The 22,548-nt window shown below is 32.5% G+C and overlaps 1 protein-coding gene and 1 non-coding gene across 2 annotated transcripts in view; one reads left to right on the forward strand and one right to left on the reverse strand.

Moving 5' to 3' along the window:
* Window positions 1–22,548, forward strand: part of LOC149902597 (neprilysin-11-like) — a 47,067-nt gene that overhangs the window by 11,243 nt on the left and 13,276 nt on the right. Inside the window, exons 2-3 of the mRNA XM_090109940.1 lie at window positions 2,580–2,638; window positions 21,662–21,804. Of these exons, the coding sequence (XP_089966066.1) occupies window positions 2,580–2,638; window positions 21,662–21,804 (202 nt within the window). The remainder of the gene's footprint in view (window positions 1–2,579; window positions 2,639–21,661; window positions 21,805–22,548) is intronic.
* Window positions 3,712–3,783, reverse strand: TRNAM-CAU (transfer RNA methionine (anticodon CAU)). The gene has a single exon. It is a non-coding gene; the product is annotated as a tRNA-Met (tRNA).

A 22,548-nucleotide genomic window follows, 5' to 3' on the forward strand; every position in this document is an offset into this window, starting at 1 on the left:
TGTATTACTTAAAGTTTAACTGACTTCGTAAAATAATAATACTAAAATAAATGGTTTTGTTGTTTTTTGATTTGGCATTTTTATTTAAAAGAATACGATTAACAGTTGTCTCTGTTAAATGTTGGTAACTTTTTATGCATAATTCACTATTTATTTTTCTACCAAGCCATCGATATCGGTATCGGTATCGGTATCGCCGATACATTACTAAAAATATCGGTATCGGTATCGTATCGGCAAAATCATGTATCGTTACATCCCTAATTAATACAATCTTTATGAAATATTGTTTCCTTCTGGGATTTCAATGTAGATTTACATCCGTAAACCGAACAGTTTGTGCGCGCCATAATAGAATATGTAAGTACCTATGTATAATAAAATTATTACACAAAAAATACGACTGCGTCATCCTTTCGCGCTAGGTAAAGCAAACTAAGCGTGTTTGCTTTACGCGGCCCGCGTCGCCCGACCCCCGCCAGTTCCCCTCCGTTTCTCTGCACAAGTACATTCGTCGCACTACTGTAGGAAATAATGGTAATACTGTGGTACTACTGTCACTTCGCGCAACACATCTGATTTTTCAAACTTAAAATGTCTTTATGTATCATACATTGCACTTGTAGGATAATACATACACACACATATTAAGAAAAAACACTATTTTTAACGTTCATGATATTTTTGATGTCATTTTTGTTATTTAAACTAGTTAAAAAACAGTTTAAAAAAGTTCTGTCTTGGACGTCCGTGTGTCTGTATGTGCGGATCCTTTTTCTTGTTAACACGATAGCGACCGAAATACTTTACTAATCGAGTCTTTTTTTTTCTCTTACGCTTGAGTATGCTCAGGAATAGAACCCTTTCATTTTTCAGGGTCTGATTCGATGTGGTTTAATTGTTATTAAATAAACAAAAATAATAATTAATAAATATTTATTTAAAAAAAATTATGAGGCGTGCACTTTTGGATTTTCCAAATTATTTTCACTTTTGTTATTTGAAAAATTTGTTATTTCAAATTATTGTTTTACTTTCAAAGTGTGTTGATTCAATCAACACAAAGATGGATCGTTTATGAATGAATACCGTACCCTCGTTTGTACAATGTAAAATATGTACTCCGTACTTGCTCTCATTTCCTCTAAAACCATGATGTAAACATTTGATGACTAACAAACAACACACAAACGTGTACTATCTCTGCTAATTGTTTTCAGACAATACCGTTGATCTCATTTATCTCAATTCGCTTGTGTGACTCTAATAACATGCGATACTTACGTAATACACATGATGTGCACTTTTACTAGTGTAGCCTTTTCTGCAACTTTGTCGTCTGCTTTAACCTAATCTCAATTATTAACTTATTATAACTACCTATTTAAAATTCAATGTACGATGCCTGAACGAGCGGCTAGATTAAATAATATTGTTAGAATTTATGGTGTCCCTCAGGGTACAATATCTGGTCTCCTATTTATTATTCACACTTTCACTTCAAGTTTGTCTTCACTCTACTATCTACATATAGATCTTATAAAACCTTGAGTTTCGAACTCCCACGGAGCCTTTGAGGTTTGTGTGAAAATCTAGAACTTCCTTATAAAGAGGATCTTCCTGAAAGCCTTTGTGGCTAAGTAATACATCAGAAATACCAGCAGCCACAGGCCAGAGTAATTAGGATTTTAATTATTCCAATTTAAAATTATTTTATGTATGACGTCTCTAAATTGTTAAGTAAAAAGGTTTTATTTCCTGTGTAGAAATTAACTACTTTCACTTCTAAGTTTTATTGTTGACCCACTTATCATTACACCGGAAATATAATAATAAAAGGACTTCCTAGGCAATATAAATTAAATTTCCTTTAAATGGAATATTTTGTGATTTCAGTGGAATATCTATGGAAAATATCACAGGAAAATATTAATAAAAGGATTATTTAAGAAATGTTTTCCGTTATTGACGTTCATTCTCAGTAACAAGTGTTTCCCAGTTTGTATTTGTGGTTTTGAATTATTAATAACGTACATAATATTTATTTACCCACATTATCTAGGAACTATAATAAATTATTGTACAAATAGGTATGTATATTTAAAACAAAGGCTTCCAAATTCCATCCAACATTACGCGTAAACATCCATGACTAATTGCTGCGGATGCTAGGGGTATTTTTTTGCTTATTAGGTGCGCGATGTGTTTATTTACTATCATCACAGCATTATTTTATTAAAAGACATTTTTTGTAGAAATCTCTCAAAAGATAAATCAGACGACGAAGCACTTAAAAAGTTTTAACTTTTAAACTCTGCGTTACATAACAAAGCTTTTTACATAATTTTTAATATTGTACAAAACAATTTTCTACTCATTATAAACATGACAATTTAAGATTTAAAATCATGTAAAAAATAATTTATGTCAACAATATAATCAGCAGAGAATTTCAGCCAGCTGCAACTGCAAAACAACCTTGATAAAAGCATATTGCCTTCATATTACTTATTAACTTTAAACGTAAAATTCCTGTAATTTAAAGGGTAAATCATTATAACAGTCACGTTTGGTTCCAGGTGAAGAACGCTGACAGTGAGAGTCAACGTCAGCCAGACTCCGTCCTTGAAGAGAAACTGTAAGTGCGCATTGAATAATTCCACATTCAGTTTATAACTGTTTCCATTTGTGTCTTAGAATTTTGTATTGTGAAAATATAGAAAACGGCCGGTTTCTTATTGTAGGTACGTATTTTTTGTTAAACATTTGAGCAATGTTGTTAAACTTGCAAATGTTGTTGAAATAAGAAATTTGGATCTGTATGTTGGTGTAAGAATATTGATAATGGAAACTACTACAGAAAATTTAGGCCTTACAAATTATAGTATACCGAACTTTAGAAAATAGTGTAATTGAATTGAAGTCAGTACTAACATCACAAAATAATTGTATAATATGTAGTACTACCTAACATTGCATTATAATAATAACTAATAAGTAATGCTTATATTATTACGTATTTCAACTGAATGCTGACTTGCTGATGCACAAGAAGGCTTTCTAAAGCTCAGACTCAATGGGATGGTCGTAAACTCGTAACATAGGTAATGATTGCATAGGTAATGTAACATCATCTCAACTGAATTGAATAATTTTACTCGTAGGTAAAGGTAAGAATAATAATATAATTGTAGATAATGAGGCCCCACAAGAAGAGAGATTTTGCGAATATGGTAGGGTTGATTTTTTTTGAAGTTTCTAGATCATTGAACTACTAGGTACTAGGTACCTATAAGTGGAAAGCTAAATACTTTCGGCCAGTCATTGCTCCGATCAAAACCATATTGTACGATCTTTTCAATGAAATTACGTGAAAGCGAAGTCATAAACACAATGTTAAGGTCTAGAGATAGTAAGAGCACGTTGGTTGTGTAATGTGTATTATCTTTATGTGATCGCAACACGCTTATACCGTGGCTTTGTTTGCATTGAATTACCTTTGTGTTGTTATTAAGTGGTGTCTATGATTCACAATTACTCGACTGTCGAAAAAGATTGTTAAACAGATTTAGTTGTAGGGTGAGGTAAATAGAAGTAACTATAACTTTTTGAATGAACTCCAAAGAGATGAAGGTACAATTTAAAGCATATAAGCATCTCTCAAGCAGACAAAAAATGGCTAACTTGATTCAAAGTTTGAAAAAAAGTGATTAGCAGAGCGTGGTTTCGATCCACGGACCTCTGGGTTATGGGCCCAGCACGCTTCCACTGCGCCACTCTGCTTATGAGCGCTAGTTTGAATTTAGGAATTTGTTACCCTTAGTTGTTACCTATATTCTTTAAAAACTAACACTAACTTAACTAATAATATAATATACTCAAGTTGGAGGTTAGCACATAATCTCGATATGTAATGCAATCTTACATAATGCATGAAACATCAGTGATGCGTTTACAGGAAGCTGTTTTGATGTAAATTGTAAACGGTTGTAGAATATTGATTATTGTTTATAGAAGAGGTCCGTGACCTTCGTGCTAGACATAGATCAAGAATATCGTATAATAAAAAGTAAAACAACTAAAACCAAACTACGACAAAAAACGACGCTGAAAAAGTATAAAACAAGATTTTCAGAATTCTACTATGTAGAGATAAATTTTCATGTTTGGAAAGGCGTAGTCACACGTTACATATATCTACCGTAGTACTTTGAGCCTTTTGCTTTGCCGTAGTCGGGTAATAAGTGATTTATCTTTTTAATTTCACTTATCAGATATTTTAGTGCTGATAATTTTGTTTAAGTAATTAATATTGATTCAATTTCTCTTCTAGGACACAATGTTTTTTTTTAATAAGACCTTTTTCAATACATATCTCACAAAGACATTTTCAATCTCTCGGTATGTATTTTCCACTTTTTAGGGTTCCGTACCTCAAAAGGAAAAAACGGAACCCTTATAGGATCACTTTGTTGTCCGTCTGTCCGTCCGTCCGTCCGTCCGTCTGTCAAGACCCTTTTTCTCAGGATCGCGTGGAGGTTTGAAGCTGAAATTTATATCAATTACTCAGGTCTACTGTCCCTTGAAGCTGTGAAAAAATCAAACTTCTAAGCCAACGCAATCAAAAGATACAGCCGTTTATGCCGCAAATTTTCGACACTTGCAAGGGAATCAAAACCTACAGGGTGCTTCCCGTGAACTCAGAATCTTGAAATTTGGTACGAAGCAACGTCTTATAGCATAGATAAAGTAAAAATTACGAAAACCATAAATTTTTAGTTACATCACATAATATATATTTTTTTTAATAATTTTAAACTTACTACCCATTTCCTCATAAACGCGTAGAGGTATTAAATTGAAATTCATACCAAATACTCAGGTCTAAAATACCTTTAAGCTGTAACAAAATCAAACTTCTATGTCAACGCAATCAAAAGAAACAGCAATGTACGGAACCCTCGGTGCGCGAGTCCGACTCGCACTTGGCCAGTTTTTTTGGCTCTATTCCTAAATACTTGTGTATAACGATAATGCTAATGGTATACTCTTTTATAGATTTATATGTATTAAATCAATTTCCACTACATTAAACGCATTCTAGCCAGGCGAAGAAAACGTGTTTATTACGGTAATATTTTTTATCAGCCCATTGTCTCGGCTCAATAACTAGCGTTCTCACATGGTTCTCACTAATCGGCACGTTTACTTGCAATTTTCCATACATTTGATCTAATTACCTACTACAAGTATACCTACAGACTACAGTGTTTTAGAATACGAATGCAAGAAATTGCGAATTTATAAAATATAGAAGCGAAATTTTCGGTTAGCAAACGAAGTCACTGTTTGTATGTATTAAATATATCTAACATTAATATAATATACCTAGTATTATATCATCTGTGTTAATACCTATATTATTACTTCGACCCACATGGTACGTCTGTAGTACGTAGTCAGGTGTATCGACCACAACTTACCTGAGATATTAAAAAAATATCTGCTATCATCTGAATTTCAAAGCTATTTATTTAAACCCAATGACACATTAGAGAATAATCACTCTGATTGGGGGCAATTAAAACTTTCAAGGTAAACCATGCGATAATCATGAGAACTACCTAGGTAGGTATGTCTTAACTCTTCACCATTTATTTAATTACCTATTTGAAGTATCTCCTCCTATATTTTAATACTTACTACTACAAGATTATCACTTAATACAAACAAGAAGAAAGAAAATAATTAGTACCATCCCATGGCACATGGCATTGTTATATGCGATTAGAATGCATGGCGCATGCAACTTAGCATATTATGCAAAATGCTATCAGGCAATTAGCATACATCCCTTTGTTGTCAGCTTTCATGTCTAATGTTTTATGAGCATTACCTTGGAAAGATCGATAAATGATACATTGTAAAATGGTTAGAATATATGCGAAATAATTTCTTTTTCTGCACATGGAGTTAATAAAAAGTATTAATTTACGTTATACAAAATTTATATAAAACAATTTCAATTCTGACCAGTAGTTCCTGATATTAGCGCGTTCAAACAAACAAACAAACTCTTCAGCTTTATAATACATATTAATTTAGTATAGATTGGTGAGGCAATGAAATGTCTTAATATTATGTTTATTAATTGATAAATATGTAAATTAGCACAAATGTACGTCCTTATAATATAATTGAATATGTAATTATTTAAAAGATGAATTTTGGGACTCATAATAATTTATAGCTTCACTGTTATTTGCGTATGTATTTTTATTTGTTGACCATTTTTTGTATCATTTGGGTTGGATATCAAAAGCATGATAAACTTATGACGTATTTTAAAATTAAGATATTATTTTAAATTTAAATGCAATTCAACGATGAACACTTAAAATAACAATTATTAATTATTCTAAATGCAGTTTGGATTACTTAAGTCTTAAAGATTATACAATCACTATATATACACAATATACATATGTATAATAACAATAAAGGAAGATATCAGGAAATAAGTAATAAATAACACCAATGCTACACTGATCTCCTTGGTAGGCGCAGTGAGATAAAATTACATTACGATGTATCGGGTTCGTGATGATAAGAATAGTCTGTAACGAGGGCATGGAAGTTTGATATTTTCCGTATTTTAATAAATACCTTAGTTCAAAATATTTATGAAATAATACTGATAGAGATAATTGTACTCTGTATTGAGTAATATGAAATATTTTATTGAAAGCTGCGATAAATAAGCTGCGCAAGAATAGAAATTACAACGTTCTTATACTATATCCTACAGTTTTGTCCCAAACAGTTAGTTAGTATTTAGTCCTAACGTCCCGTCTCTGAACTCTACATTTTTTTTACAATTACATACAAACAAGCTTCTTTCTTTCTACGTTTACTACTTCCGAAACAATCTTCAACCAAAAAGTACACATCCATCGAACCTTACCTTCCACCAAATCAATAACACATCAATAACTACCGCCTTCCTGCAATAGAAACCGAATAACCATCGAAATAAGTGAGGACCATAATTGTGACGCCGCACGCGACGCTACTGCTATAGAGAAGTTAATCGGTCACGATTTTACGCTCTAATTGCGTAATTTATGTGATATGTTACACTGCGTTGTTTATGTCATATGCTCTTGGAAATAACAATGACGTAGTCATCATCATCAGCCTATGTAAGTGGTACTGTAAAGAAACAGGCTTCTTAAGCGTGTTCCAGCCATAGTCCATCATGCTGGCCAGGTATACGAATTGAACTGCAAAATCAAACTAATGAAGACTTAAGTTATCTAAATCAATATAGAAATTGGCATGGTTCAGATGATCTTTATCTATAGTCTGTACATATACGTTATAGTAATGTATAAGATCTTTTAAAAAAATAAATACCCATGCACGAACAAATAGGCTTTACACGATTGTATTAATTGCGATATATTTAGCCAACATATACGTTGACATTTCAAACATTACTGAGTCACTGGCAAGTCACAGTCGTGACACAGGTTCGTGGCATCAGAAATTATGATATCAGTGTATTCCCTTAACTTTTGCAAATGCTAATTTTGCGGCTCATGAGCAAATGCTAATTTTGCGGCTCATGAGCTCATACCTATAAGCGGCATAAAGGTTATGTTGAATGTAATTTCTAGGGGTGTTTGTAGGTTGCTTTGATGGTACAGAATAAGAAAAAAAAATATGATAAATTAAAAAATTCACTAATTATTATACCAATATCCTATATCGACCTAGTCTGCAAGCGATCACTCGTTGAAGTCTTTTGCTTGAAATACTGCGTGAAACAATTTTTTATATACATAATATTCCGCTCTCCTTTCCATAGTAATATTGGGCAGTAACTGTTTGCATGTATGTTTTTCATAAAAATTTCGCTAAGTAAGTATGTCTAAATTTGCACAAAAGTGAAAAAGGCCATGTACTGATTTCTATAGGAGTGACGCCGCGTGTGATCACTAGTATAAACAATTTAATAATTAATTTGGTATAGGTTACAATATACAGGTACAACAATAGATTTATCTCTGTTATTAAAAGCCTTGAAAACTAATTGAGTGACAAGGATGTCGCAATTTTAGGTCGATTTCTGATTCTGCTTTTTGTTCCGCTTTTGTTAATAAATGTTTTGCTGAATGTTTCAAGTGAGCTAAATAACTTCTTTCCAATAAGGTTAGGTATGTTGAATGTAATTTTATACTGTTAAAGAGTGATTATTCAAAATTTTAATAAGTACACAAAATGTAATATAGTACCTACGTATTAATGAATTGCATTCATTTTTCATATACTTGTAGATATCCTCCTATCTCTTCTTATCTTAATCTTTATCTTATCAATGCGAAAGTTTGTGAGGTTGTGTGTGTGTTTGTTACTCTTTCACGCAAATACTACTGAACCCATTACAATGAAATTTAGCAGACATGGTTTTATCCCGGAAATCCCAACGGGAACGGGAACTATGCGGGGTTTCCTTTGAAAACGCGGGTGAAGCCGCGGCCGGAAATCTAGTTTAATATAATTACCAAAATTAACTAGTTCTTTCTATTTTGAACCCTGTAATTTTCTTCCTAATCGCTAATAATAAAAACTAACTCATCTACTTAAGAATCGTAAGGTATAAAAACGCGTTAATTATACACATACATACTTAGGTACCATGTACATATATATATACATTGAATGTACACTTTTTATAGAACAAGTCTTCACCACAACAAACACAAAGCCTTCAAACCCAGAATAATCAAGTGACAAGTATGACAAAAGAAATTTAACATAATTTATCTCTGCCAGGAAGTTATAGGATACAAAGACCTCGGTGGTCCTGTGATTTCCGTACAGAAATCATCATAAATTATGGATGCGCAGGACTAAGTATAATTTTCATGAATCATCGTCGCTTCGAGGGACCTTCGGGAACAATGAAATGTTGTTTTAATCAACCACGCAGATGTACAAGCTAATTTTTATGGAGATACTCGTATAACATGCAAGTCATAGTAATGTGTAATCAACCAATTTTTTTCTTTAGCTTGCATAAAGAACGAATTATGATAATGCTTATAATATCGATATAGCTTTTGATAATTTTATTGAATAGTTTTAATTTGATTTGGTACTTTACGATGCATGTTATTTATTAATAAAAATAACTTGTTTTCTAAAGATAATAATTTACTATCCGGTATCCCCCCAAAAAAGTAATGACGACTTGTATAATTATATGATTAAAATAATTATCTGAAATTAAATCATAAAATATCATGTAGAATTGAAAATGAAAAATACGAATAATTTATGTAGGTTATGCTTTGTATGTGCCAGACTAACATCTGTTTAAATTTATTTTAAAAGTGTTTTAGTATCGCATACGTAGTGTAGTGTATCTATGAAATAGATATATACATTGTCTCACGTACACCAGTGGTGGGGACAGCTTATAGCTGTCATTAGTCAGTCGACGGCCGATGCCGGACTGGAATGGACGTGTTCCCGCACTATTGAGTGTAGTGGTGAGCCAGTGCAATTCTACATATATACGTACTGTAAGCACAGTACAAGTGGCGACGAGGTAAAAGGTCAGTGTTACAATATTATAAAGAGAACGCGTGCAATAAAAAGTTTTAAGAAATTTAATAAAAAAGGGAGAGGGTATGTAGTAACATACCAGAATTCATTTTGAAATGTTAAAGACAGAATAACCGTTACGTCCGTTGGTTCATATTAAATACAAATGCAATTTCAATTTTATCCAAAATCCTTCACAAGTTAAAATAGAACGACACAATAAAAATAAAATCTTTTGAATTTTAATCTAGTAATTAGAATACGCAGTTATTTTGGTTTGAATAATTTATTGAATATAATATAATATAATTTATTGAATTTAAGTAATTTATTTTCAAGACATCCTGTGAGCATAATATAATGTTATCAGGAGAGGTTAAACTTCTTGTTATTTTGAGTTAATTATATGGTCACACACTCACATTGAGGAAACCTAGTTTAGAGGCTTCTGTGATAATAGATATTTAATGAACAGTACCGTGTTTAGGTTGTTGGTAAATAATTACTCACTCACTATTTAATTTCGCTTATTTGTTCCACTCAGAAGGAGGAAAAATAAGTATAAACTTACTATGTACACACTGAATTCATAATACACTTATTAGAAATTAAACAATAAATACTGATAAAAACAAATAGACAAGGAATAAGAACGAACGATTTTAAATTTAAACAGAATTAAACTGTATTGAAACATTTTAGAACTACCCGCACATTAATGAATATTTTAGCCGCAGAACGCATACAACGCTTATACTGCGACTCGTTAAATGCGAATATAAATATGAAATAAAATATTTGAAATACTTGTTTGAGTAATATATACATAATATTATAAAAATGCATACACTAAAATACTGTGTGTTAGCCACACCTAGTTTTATTATATTATTCAAGTGGCAAACTATTTAAGTGTCTTAACGTTCTCACGACTGCTACTTATCTGTAACTAATTTCGTTAAATTAGAAATTAGAAATAAATATTTAAAATGTCGTTAGACTATAAATAGATTGGGTAAATTAATATATATCCATGTTTGTTTAATGCATAAAAAGCCACAATATAAATACAAGTGGTAACCTGTAGTAACCTGTAGGTACCAAGATGTGACAAAGTATTATGGACTCGCAACCGCCATGGTTATAATTTTATATTATTATGACATTACATGTAAATTGGGCGGCTAAGCGTGGGACGACCTCCCACAAGATGGACAGACGACCTGGTTCGAGTGGCTGGGAGTCACTGGATGCAGGCCGTCCAGCAGTGGACGTTCCATGGCTGAAACGACGACGACGAGTAAACTCGTTTGAATTTCATATTCTATTTGAAATGAAAATAGATGGACTTCCATTAAATTGGAGGTATTGACTTCCATTAAATTGGAAGTATGGACTTCCATTAAATTGGTAGTATGGACTTCCTTTGAATAGGAGGTATTGATTCCCTATATATAGGAGGTATGAAAGAAAGAAAGAAAGATGACTTCCTTTAAATAGGAGGTAGGGACTTCCTTTAAATAGGAGGTATGGACTTCCTTTGAATAGGAGGTATTGATTCCCTATAAATAGGAGGTATGAAAGAAAGAAAGAAAGATGACTTCCTTTAAATAGGAGGTAGGGACTTCCTTTAAATAGGAGGTAGGGACTTCCTTTGAATAGGAGGTATAGATTCCCTATAAATAGGAGGTATAGATTCCCTATAAATAGGAGGTGTTGATTCCCTATAAATAGGAGGTATGGACTTCCTTTAAATAGGAGGTAGTGACTTCCCTTAAATAGAAGGTCTGGACTTCCTTTAAATAGGAGGTATCGATTTCCTTTTAAAAGGAGGTATGGATTTCCCTTGAATAGGAGAAATTGACATTCCTTAAATGGGAAGTGTGCCATCGGGACGAGGCTACTTTACATTCGAACGTTTTCAATGGGAAAATGTATCCAACAGTAATTCTACGTGTCACTCTTTGGTTGGTGCCAAAGGTAAGGTGTCGACTGTCGAGGTCGACAAGTGCCAGCAGGCCGGCAACTTCACTTTGCGCAGCATGGATGGCGCTGCCGCTCTCACCACTGCTTCGAACGCCATGTCATCGCGTCGTGCACCGCAGGAGTCGAGCTTCGAGCGTCATGCATCGAGTATCATTCGTTGATACGCAACACGATATCCTAGGTACCGTGACATCACATCTGGGTCCGCGACACCATGCCTGGTGTCCGCTACCACGTCGAGCAACGTGTCAACACATCCAGCCGGTGCTCATCGGAATCCAGGGTGACGTATAACTGGGTGACTGGTACCAAACTAATCTGTATTGCAATCATTCACATAAAACGGTCAGTAGATAATATAATTTCACATTGAGTGTGCAATTAGAAATAAAGTAAGTTTTCAAACTGTAGTAACTTCACAATGATGCGATGGTAATACTGAACAGATTTTGTTGTAGGTTGTAACGTACAAAACCAGTGTGTAGTTAAATCTTATTACATTAAATTTAACCCAACGTTTTACGTAGTTATATAATTATTATCTCGTGTGATATTACTAGTATTTCACGTAGTTTGGAACCTACTGATGATCTACATCAGTAATTCATGATACATATTTCAAAAAAAAATAAATCCTGTGGCGTAAGCACGTCTTTCATATTAATTGCACGAAAAAAAGGAGGAATAAATACTCAAATTATGACCAGATATCAGAATAAACTATATTAGCAACGTGTAAAGTTTATACTGCAAAAATAGTTTAAATTCTAGAAGTATTACAATCTACCTTCATAAATACCAGACAGTTTTAAACAACTACCTATAAATATATTGCAGACAGGGTTGATAAATTACTTACTCACTTACTTACTTATTAATTATTGACATCATATTGGACATGCATTTGCAATAATAATATTATAAGAGTAATTTCGTTATGTATCGAAATAACACTAGTGACATACCTACCTAATATTGTTTAATGTAATTTAAAATATAAATAATTTCTCGTTCAACTACGAGTGGAAGGATTAAGAATCTTATAACTTGTATATAGGTAATATCTTTGTAATTACATTCCGCAAATAATGATGATAATATGAATTTAAATATACCTTAACGGTTTTGTAGTTAGCAAGTTAACACTAGCAACGAAAGTCATTGAATTGAACGTAAACGATAAACATTCACTTGTCCATATATTACAATGAAAAACCATTTGCGAATTATTTTGAATTGATTTCTTGACTACCCACATTAGTACGTACTAGTCGACAGATCTTACCCTTGACAAATCGAAATGACATGCTATGCAAAGACAGCTTTATAACTACTTGAATAAAGATGAAAAGTAATGCGTTAAGTAGTTGCATCAAGATATTTAATAAGTTTTTCGTAACTTTTGATTAAGGCGTGATTTCCATTTGACTTTAATGTATAGATACTTAATGAAAAAACGTGATGTACAGCATTGCCTAATTGACTATGAAAAAGAGGCAGGTTTAATTTAATCGAATAGAAGGTAAATCGAAACACTTAATACTCGCATATTTTAATACTTTCTTATTTACGCAGTTCATAATAAAATGTAACAGATAATTACGTGTTTAGATAAGCAGCTGACATAAGGTAAATCCTATGGTTAGAATACGTATCTTGAATTGGTTTTTGAAGGTTGTTCAAATGTTCATTTATTGTATTGTTTAAGGTAATTTAGAATTCAAACAAAAGGTACTTAGATCTCAAGAATGTTTGGGTCTGTTGAAGATTAAGATATTTAGATTGTTTACACAAAAAATACAAAAATAGCACGGTTATTGGCGTATACATAATACATAATAATATTATCGTCAGATAAAGTCAATTGGTTTAAAGGAGAAACTGAACACGTTTTTAGTAGGTAATTGTGTAGCTTTAGAATTCAGAACGCAAATCCTAAACATTGAGACATTTGCAGTTTGAGTAATAATCAATATAAACATGTAGCATTGAATTTGGTGGTGTACACTCATCAGTACGGAATCTTGGCCACTTACAAATTTGCTGATATTAAAAAAAAAAAAAAAAAATAAGAATAAAGTTAATAAGTTTGAAGATATGCAGATACTTTAAACTTATGTTAGGTAGTAAAAACATGGAGTTCAATAATAAGTTTTGTACTATTTTTGAGCAAGCCAAAATTTGTAAATTTAGATAACAATGTCATATTTTCTATAATTGTCTAAAGGAGATTGCCCAAGTGACTATGGCACTTGGTATCGCAATCAAACTTGTTGTGTCAAGATGAAATATAGCTCAATTTGAAGTTTGATATTGGTACTTTTAGAAACGATTAAAGTTTTCTTTAAAAAAATAATTTATCGAGTTTAAACTAACGATGAACGTTAAGTTTTACATTTATTACATAGGTAATATTTTGATTTACAAGACAAATGTGAAAAGTGAATCGTAATAAACATTATTTCAAAAGAACGTCAAACAATGCGTCGAACACATTCATTCAACATTCATTTCAAATAGATACTATGACATATGACGCAGGATGCTTGCTAGAGAGATAGATATATGTGTCAAAACAAAAACTTTTACTTTTATTTCTATTTATTCGGTATTATTTAGACTTAATATTGATACATATGATCATTGTAAATGCAAATAGGAATTAGCAATATCGCGAATACGTGGCACAACTAAAATTTTGCCGATGCCACCCGTAGTCATTCTCCTTTGTTGAACTGTCGAATACTACAAAATGTCTAATCATTTTGAAGGACAGACGCTGTTTATAAAATGTTGGTTAATGTTATACACTTCTATACAATATTCGTTTGAAAATAGAAAAAAAAATTTTTGAAAAGGAAGGGCAGGGGTGGAAGCTAGTACGGAATGAGTTTATCAAGTATCAAACGAGTAGGTTTGATAAGTATGTTCTGATTTTAAGAGTTCTTCATTAACTTAGGTTTCAAAGTTCTATTGGGAATTATTGATTAATAACTTGATAACTGTATCATTCTATAATTTTTCATTATGTGATTATTTGGAGCGAAAATTAATTAATTTTGAAAAAGGAAGGGATGTAGTGTATCTATGAAATAGATATATACATTGTCTCACGTACACCAGTGGTGGGGACAGCTTATAGCTGTCATTAGTCAGTCGACGGCCGATGCCGGACTGGAATGGACGTGTTCCCGCACTATTGAGTGTAGTGGTGAGCCAGTGCAATTCTACATATATACGTACTGTAAGCACAGTACACGTAGTATATTATTATTAGTCTGTGGTATCGCATTGCTTTCACCAACGTGAATTAGTACATCCTTGAAATCATGTTTTTGAATAAGTTTGAATAAAAAAAAACATAAATATTAATAAGTTAGGTATTAAAGATTCATGAATGAAAATTCAATGATATCTATTAATAGGCAATATTATTATATATCATTTCTTTTTGTATTATTTTTACGATACTAGATATTTGGGTTATAATTTCGAAGATCTACATAAAGATAATTTATAATCAAAATAAAAACGCACTCTTATATTATACTAGGTTTCCGCCCGCGGCTTCGCCCGCGCAGTCAAAGAAAAACCCGCATAGTCCCGTTCCCGTAGGATTTCCGGGATTGCGTCATTTTCCCGGGATAAAAAGTAGCCTATGTCCTTTCTCGGGTATCAAAATATCTCCATACCAAATTTCATGAAAATTGGTTCAGTAGTTTAGGCGTGATTGAATAACAGACAGACAAACAGAGTTACTTTCGCATTTATAATATTAGTATGGATTAGAAGAAATTCAGTGGAGTTAAAAGGGAAAGTTAGAGCCTTATTAGGGGTTGTGTTCACTGTTATATCAGCATCTGCGTCGTAAACCATAAAGCACGCCTGCAAATTATATTATTTCCGTTAGTGTCCAAATTACAAGCATAGCGGATTTAAGAAAATTATTACCAACTCATCATCATCAGCCCATATACGTTCCCACTGCAGGGACATGGGTCTTCTGTGAGGGTACAAGCCATAATCCACCACGCTGGCTAAGTGCGGGTTGGCGGATGTCACATGTCGTCGAACTTTTGATTCTTCAATATGTCAGATTCCTCACGATGTTTTCCTTCACCGTTCCACCAACCCAATAAATTTGCACATTTGACTAATTTTAGTACGCGGCGTTCATTGTATAGACTATAGAGAGTATTTTTATAAATTAAATTAATTTCCCCGTTAAAATTTATTTTAGCAAATATATACGCTCCCGCCCACCAATTACGCCCGTGCGTAGGTTGGAAAGCAGCGGACGTGAGGCGGTTTAATTGTTCACAACCGTTGGCCGAGCCGTGGCAATGAACCTGACTGATTCACTATCGATACTTATCCGATGATTTATTTCATGCAGATTTGATTTGGTATTCATAACCGCTATGTCACTTGATTGCTGAGATGAGATAAATTAGTGTGTGAATTTTTATTATTGGTTATTATAAGCTGTTATAACAACACGACGTACTGAAGGATCTTGAAAGGTTCGCTAAAGTCGTGCAGATAGAACGAACAAGTCCACACGTAGGTAAAGTGTGGATATGTTCGTTCCGGGAAAATTTAACATAGGGAAAACTTTGGTAAAATTTTCCCGGATCCTATACTTATTTGTGCTGACATATTATACGTACCTATACATACATAACTATTCATTTTTAATTTACATCTAGTAAAAGTACCTCATAGGATGCCCGTGTCCCACTCCCAGCAGTGGAACGTATACCTATGGGCTGATGATGATGATAATTATTACCTATAGGTATATTATGTGTTCTTAATTATAAAAGTTATCTATAAATATTGGATGAAAAACAAATTCTCTTAAATAAAACTTTTATCATGCATTTATTAAATTCAATTTATTTACACGTTACACCCAATCACTTTGTAAACAAAAACTATGCTCATAAATATTTGATACTAGCTTTCCGCCCGCGGCTTCGCCCGCGTTTTCAAAGAAAAACCCGCATAGTTCCCGTTCCCGTGGGATTTCCGGGATAAAACCTATCCTATGTTTGTGTTTTTGTTAATCCAAGTTACCATCTATATGTGTACTAAATTTCATTGTAATCGGTTCAGTAGTATTTGCGTGAATGAGTTACAAACACACACATACACATCCATCCTCACAAACTTTCGCATTTATAATATTAGTAGGATATATTTTGCGATGCATCAGGGTCAACAAACGATATACTTTTGATGACAATCACTTACTACGAAACCCAAAACGAGTTTTGATATGTACTAAAATTTTTGCATACCGAACCAGTATTAACGCCTCTCAGGTCAGAGTACTTTACATTATCTTTATGATAATATTGTTGTTATTTTTAGGGTTCCGTACCTCAAAAGGAAAAAACGGAACCCTTATAGGATCACTTTGTTGTCCGTCTGTCCGTCCGTCCGTCCGTCCGTTCGTCCGTCCGTCTGTCAAGACCCTTTTTCTCAGGAACGCGTGGAGGTATGAAGCTGAAATTTATATCAATTACTCAGGTCTACTGTCCCTTGAAGCTGTGAAAAAATCAAACTTCTAAGCCAACGCAATCAAAAGATACAGCCGTTTATGCCGCAAATTTTCGTCACTTGCAAGGGAATCAAAACCTACAGAGGCTTCCCGTGAACTCAGAATCTTGAAATTTGGTACGAAGCAACGTCTTATAGCATAGATAAAGGAAAAATTACGAAAACCATAAATTTTTAGTTACATCACATAATATATTTTACGGAACCCTCGGTGCGCGAGTCCGACTCGCACTTGGCCGGTTTTTTATATTATCTAATATCATATTTTACGTATAAAAATAACTCTCTGAATCTAGAATAGAATAACGGTTTGTACAACATATTTATTTTTAATTTTTTATTTGATTTTAAGAATCGCGAAAAAATTTATAAAATTAATCAAAATCACATTAAAATATACAAGTGAAATAAGAATCCCATGTCGAGTTTGGAAGAAGCAAAAAATGTGGAAAATACCGATCTAAATGTGGCTATTTTTTGCACAAATTACAGATTTTGGGTTTTATAATATGTCGTCATAACCATGTTTTGTTTTTATATATAACTTACAAATTATTTTAATTTTATTTTGTATATAGTAACACAATAATGCAAATAAAATAATTAATGGTAGAGCCCAATCTCTATGGATGTAAATTGAATTGAATTTTTACACATATGAATGAAAATTCACCCTCTTAAGATAACAATAATATAGGTATGTTCTTAGAAAGTATATTAACTCAAGAACAATGAATATGCTGACTCGTTGATTTGATCATATACATAGTACATAGTTATATGTACGGATATGTTATAATCATAATTAGTAATCAATGCAATACGTATCTTATTATCTATTGTTACTAAATAGTTAATACTAATTTATACGTTTTAATTTGAATGTTTCACTGTATAAAAAGAAAAGATTGATAATAACAAAACATGGTACGTAACTAACCTAATAATTATATTATTTTTCCACTGATTAGCCAACTGTGAATGTTTATAAGCACAACTTAGGTATATAAGCATAATTAATCTCATCAACTGATGGGATGGAAGATTATGAACAATTACGCACAATTAGGTAACTAAGTACACGTCAATTATCCATGTGAAATGGTTTTCCTTAAATTAACTAAATTGCATACATTTAAAAACCTCAAATACACACAAAAAATCTCGACCTAAACTAATTTTATATGATTCTGAATACACATATATTTATAGAAACTCCCAAATGCCATAAAAAACAACTCTGATATTTTCCTTATTAGAATAAGTACCTATGTAATTACGGTTTTAACGTACTCAGTCAACAATTAAAGTGCCTATATACTATGTTTAGTTATGTTACTATTCTACTAAAATAAAATTTCCAAAATTCAATCGTGGTTTCCAATAATTCACACTTAAAGTATCAAATAGTATAGTTAGTTTTATAGTGGTATTGCCACTATAAAACTAAGTAACTATAAAGGGCACAATATAAAAGACACGTGGAACACCATTGACTGCATCAGACGACGATTACGACATATTAATTAAATAATTAGTTTAATTGTTTAAGGAGCCGCTGAGTCGATTAATTAAATTAACAAGCCATTGTTGTAGTTTTAAATTGAACAGGCAAATGTTTCTTGCGGTATAACTAGAAAATATATGTGCAATTTCTTTTATGACTGATTCAAAATTTTATTAGGTATCAGAGGTATGACTTGAGCCTAAAATATTCGATTAGTGTAATCAAGTATGATCATCGAGGTGAAGGAACTTCATCGCGTAGATGGATATAGTAAAAAATATTTTACAATGAAAATCCTGTACACGGCCCCAAGGCATCAAGGCCCTTACACAAGCTATGAATCTTTTGAGTACTTTCCCATTTATGCATTTAAACAGAGGCGGCTTTGAATACTTAGAGGCAATGGTCGTTTTGCAGAATAGAAATATTGTAAGTTTTAAAATATTACGATAGATACCTTTCCTTGGTAAGGTAAACAAGTAGTCTATCAAGAATGTTATGACGAGATTTTATATAATTATTTTATTTGATAAGCCTCTTCCTCGAATACCAACATCTTTTACCACGGGAAAAAAAATCACCAAATCAGTTATAAAACCCAATCTATCTAGCTTTATCCATGTTTCGTAGCCCGAAGCCCTGGGACATTGCCCCTACTACCACCTGATAAGGCCACTACAAAAGAAATAATAATTACTACTAATAAATCCCACAGCACGTGCATCGAACAACGCCGTGGGATGCATACTAAGTACCATTTACATTATGTATAAAATATATTACGTAGATATATTGTTTAGTCACCGTTACATACGATAAACATCTTTCGCGTACCGTAGTTTTCCTTTCGTGGTTGTTTCTTAAAAACAATAACTTTTATGGTTTAACTTGTATACGTAGTATATTATTATTATAGTCTGTGGTTTAACTTTAAAGCGTAGGGAATAATCCTTACAATCTGAATTAGATTATTACCTTTACTAGGAATGTTGCGGTATCAAAGACATTAATCACTGATGTCTCAGAATTTCATTTTCCTTCTAACAAAATTACATGGTATTACAATGCTTACTCATTTTTAGCATAGGCTGTATAGTCGTTATATGATTTTTCTTATAGAAAACGGAAAAACTTTAAACTAGTAACTATATGCGCTAGTACATAATATTAAATACCTAATATAAAGTGAAGTCCCATGTCCCCTAGTGGGATAAGGGGCAGATGCATTATACATCTGTTTCACTGATCGATTTTCTTTAGGGACAAGTAGGTGATCAGCCTTCTGTGTCCTACGAGACCGAGACATTTTTTTTTCTTAGTCTCCACCGGGAATCGAACCCAGGACCCCTCGGTGCTACGGTCCCGCGTAAACCACTGTACCAAGGAGGCGGTCAAAAAATACCTAATATAGTTAATAATAAATTGTTACTAGATATATACGAAAATAAATAACACGATTAAAGACTTTTCTAACATAGTATTACGTAAAATAAAATAGCTTTTTACGAGAGAATTTCAAAATACGGCTCTAAGCAATTAATGTTCTCATATAATGTTTGCTCAATGTTTAATGCGTCAATCAGCAACTTTCACTGCGCATTAGCTGGTACAAGCCATGGTTGTGCGCTGTGCATAATGACAATCGAGGAACCATTAACAATTATAATATTACTCGCTTTCCGGTGTATTATTTGCTCGCACCTACGAATAGTAATGATTATTAAGACTCTACATATAACATAATCATTATTAGAGCCTCTATAATGTAGAGACATTGTAGAGCTTTGCTCTTCAATCTCTATCCCCTATTTTTATCCTTGTAAGCTCTTTGACGTCTTGATCAATTTAGTCTAGGATCCTGCAGGCAGATAGTATACAAAGACTTCTACTTGCTTTAAATAAATTCGATTATAGCAATTTCTGTGCTTTCTGACCTCTAAAGTGACTTATCCCGCTAAATATTCTACATATTCCATCTTTTAATTTTATTATAACCTTAAGTTAATTACAAAAATCTCACGATATTTATAAGCTTACTTACACGCAACTCGTTATCCCGCGCAATTACACAATTAAAATGTGTAAGTAATTTTCAATTATTTTCACGGCAATAAATTGTTAACCAAAAGCGAACAAGATATTTCCGCATCATCCTTTAAAATTTAATGTAAACGAGACAAAACGTTTCGTACAACAACTTCCTCAAAACGTACGACTATCCATGTTAGGAGATTTCATATTTAGCATCGTATTTATCTTTTAATTAATAGGTAATTGGTCAATTTTTCAAAGGGAAAAAAAATATGGAGGTAAAGGATGAAAATTAAATACAACTTGTCAGCAATTTTTTCAGGCTTTATGCGATTATCATCGATGATAATAAAATTTCATATTCCATTGTATAAAAAAAGGGGTCCATTTACTTATATTATTACTTACTTAATCTTATGCAAGTCAATATTTAACAATTTATGCAACTTTTGCTAAATAGATTTGTTGATTAATATTTTAATGCTTAAATAATAAACTATAACAACTTAAGTGAAACAATAGTTAAATGTTTCTACTTTCTTGTATTGAGCCAGATTTTGTAATTGAGTTTTACAACAAATTTTATATTCTTCCGTAAACATTGCTTTAGCCATCTTAGGCTTCTCAACGATCATATCAGACATTTAGTAAGCGAGAAATTATGAATATGAAGATTTTAAGATGGTTATTTAAAGGTTGTTCCGGAGTTTTATTCAACAAAATTATTATTATTTAAATTGTGATAACGTTTTGTTCCTTTGTTGTGTGCTTCATATTTTTAATGAATTGATTTTCATTTATTGGTTCATAACATTTTTATTTTACGGCTATTATGCCATAGATTTATGGTCATTTATTGATCGTTAGCAAAATTTTCAACGACTCACTTTTATTTTCATATAGCTTTCCTATTACAAAACCTCTTATAACAATAAATAAAAATAAAATAATCTTTCACAGAGAGAGAACCGTCCGATGTTCGTCGATACTGATCGTGGGGCTAGGGGTGTGCCTGATCGCGCTAGGGGTGTACACCACTGTGTTAGTGCTGACCGACTATAACAGCCCCCAGCCGTGTATGAGCGAAGTGTGTGTTGGTACTGGTAAGTTGAATATTTCAGTTATTTAAGATATTATTATGTACCTGGTGTATTTTAATTTTAATGTTTTAAAATATTTTTCGCTCTCTATAGAAAGCCAAGGTTGATTTTATAGTTCAGCATAGTTACCACAGAACCCTCCCCAGTGTAGCGATTAGCGTTTATTACCTAGCGGCAAAAAATAATCTCGATTTATCGTCATAAAATGCCAATTTGAAGAAATTCAACCACAATTACAATGACACGAAAATTTCAATATAAGATTTAACTCTTCCTCATAAAATTATATTCCTACCTACGATGAAAGATCTATGACTATGTAACTACATATTATGTTTACACGTTCTTGCATTAATTATAATTGCCCCAAAAGAATGCTAAGTAAGCACAATCATTGTATTTGCATACCCATCTGCTATAATTAATAATTATTATGCAGATATCTAAAAAATTGCGTAACCGTTTATATGGTTCAATCATTCTCCATTTGCATACCAACTTTAATAGGGCTATAAATTCCACTATTAGGTACTTATGTTAATAAAAAGCAGTGATTTATACATGCGATTAATTTATGGAGATGCGTTGTACGTTATGAAAACTGTATCAAAATACATATGTCCTGTAACAAGCTTTCTGGTCTATGCCTCGTCCGCTTTGTCTAAAACTTAACTTAAACGAAACAAAACTACTATATTTCAGAAAATAAATTGCATTGAAATCCGTTGCCTAGTTTTAAGACATAGG

The sequence above is a fragment of the Colias eurytheme genome, chromosome 15 (assembly GCF_061535395.1).
Source record: "Colias eurytheme isolate Ceu_HAF_F1 chromosome 15, ilColEury1 Martin Lab GWU primary, whole genome shotgun sequence".
NCBI classification, from domain to species: domain Eukaryota; kingdom Metazoa; phylum Arthropoda; class Insecta; order Lepidoptera; family Pieridae; genus Colias; species Colias eurytheme.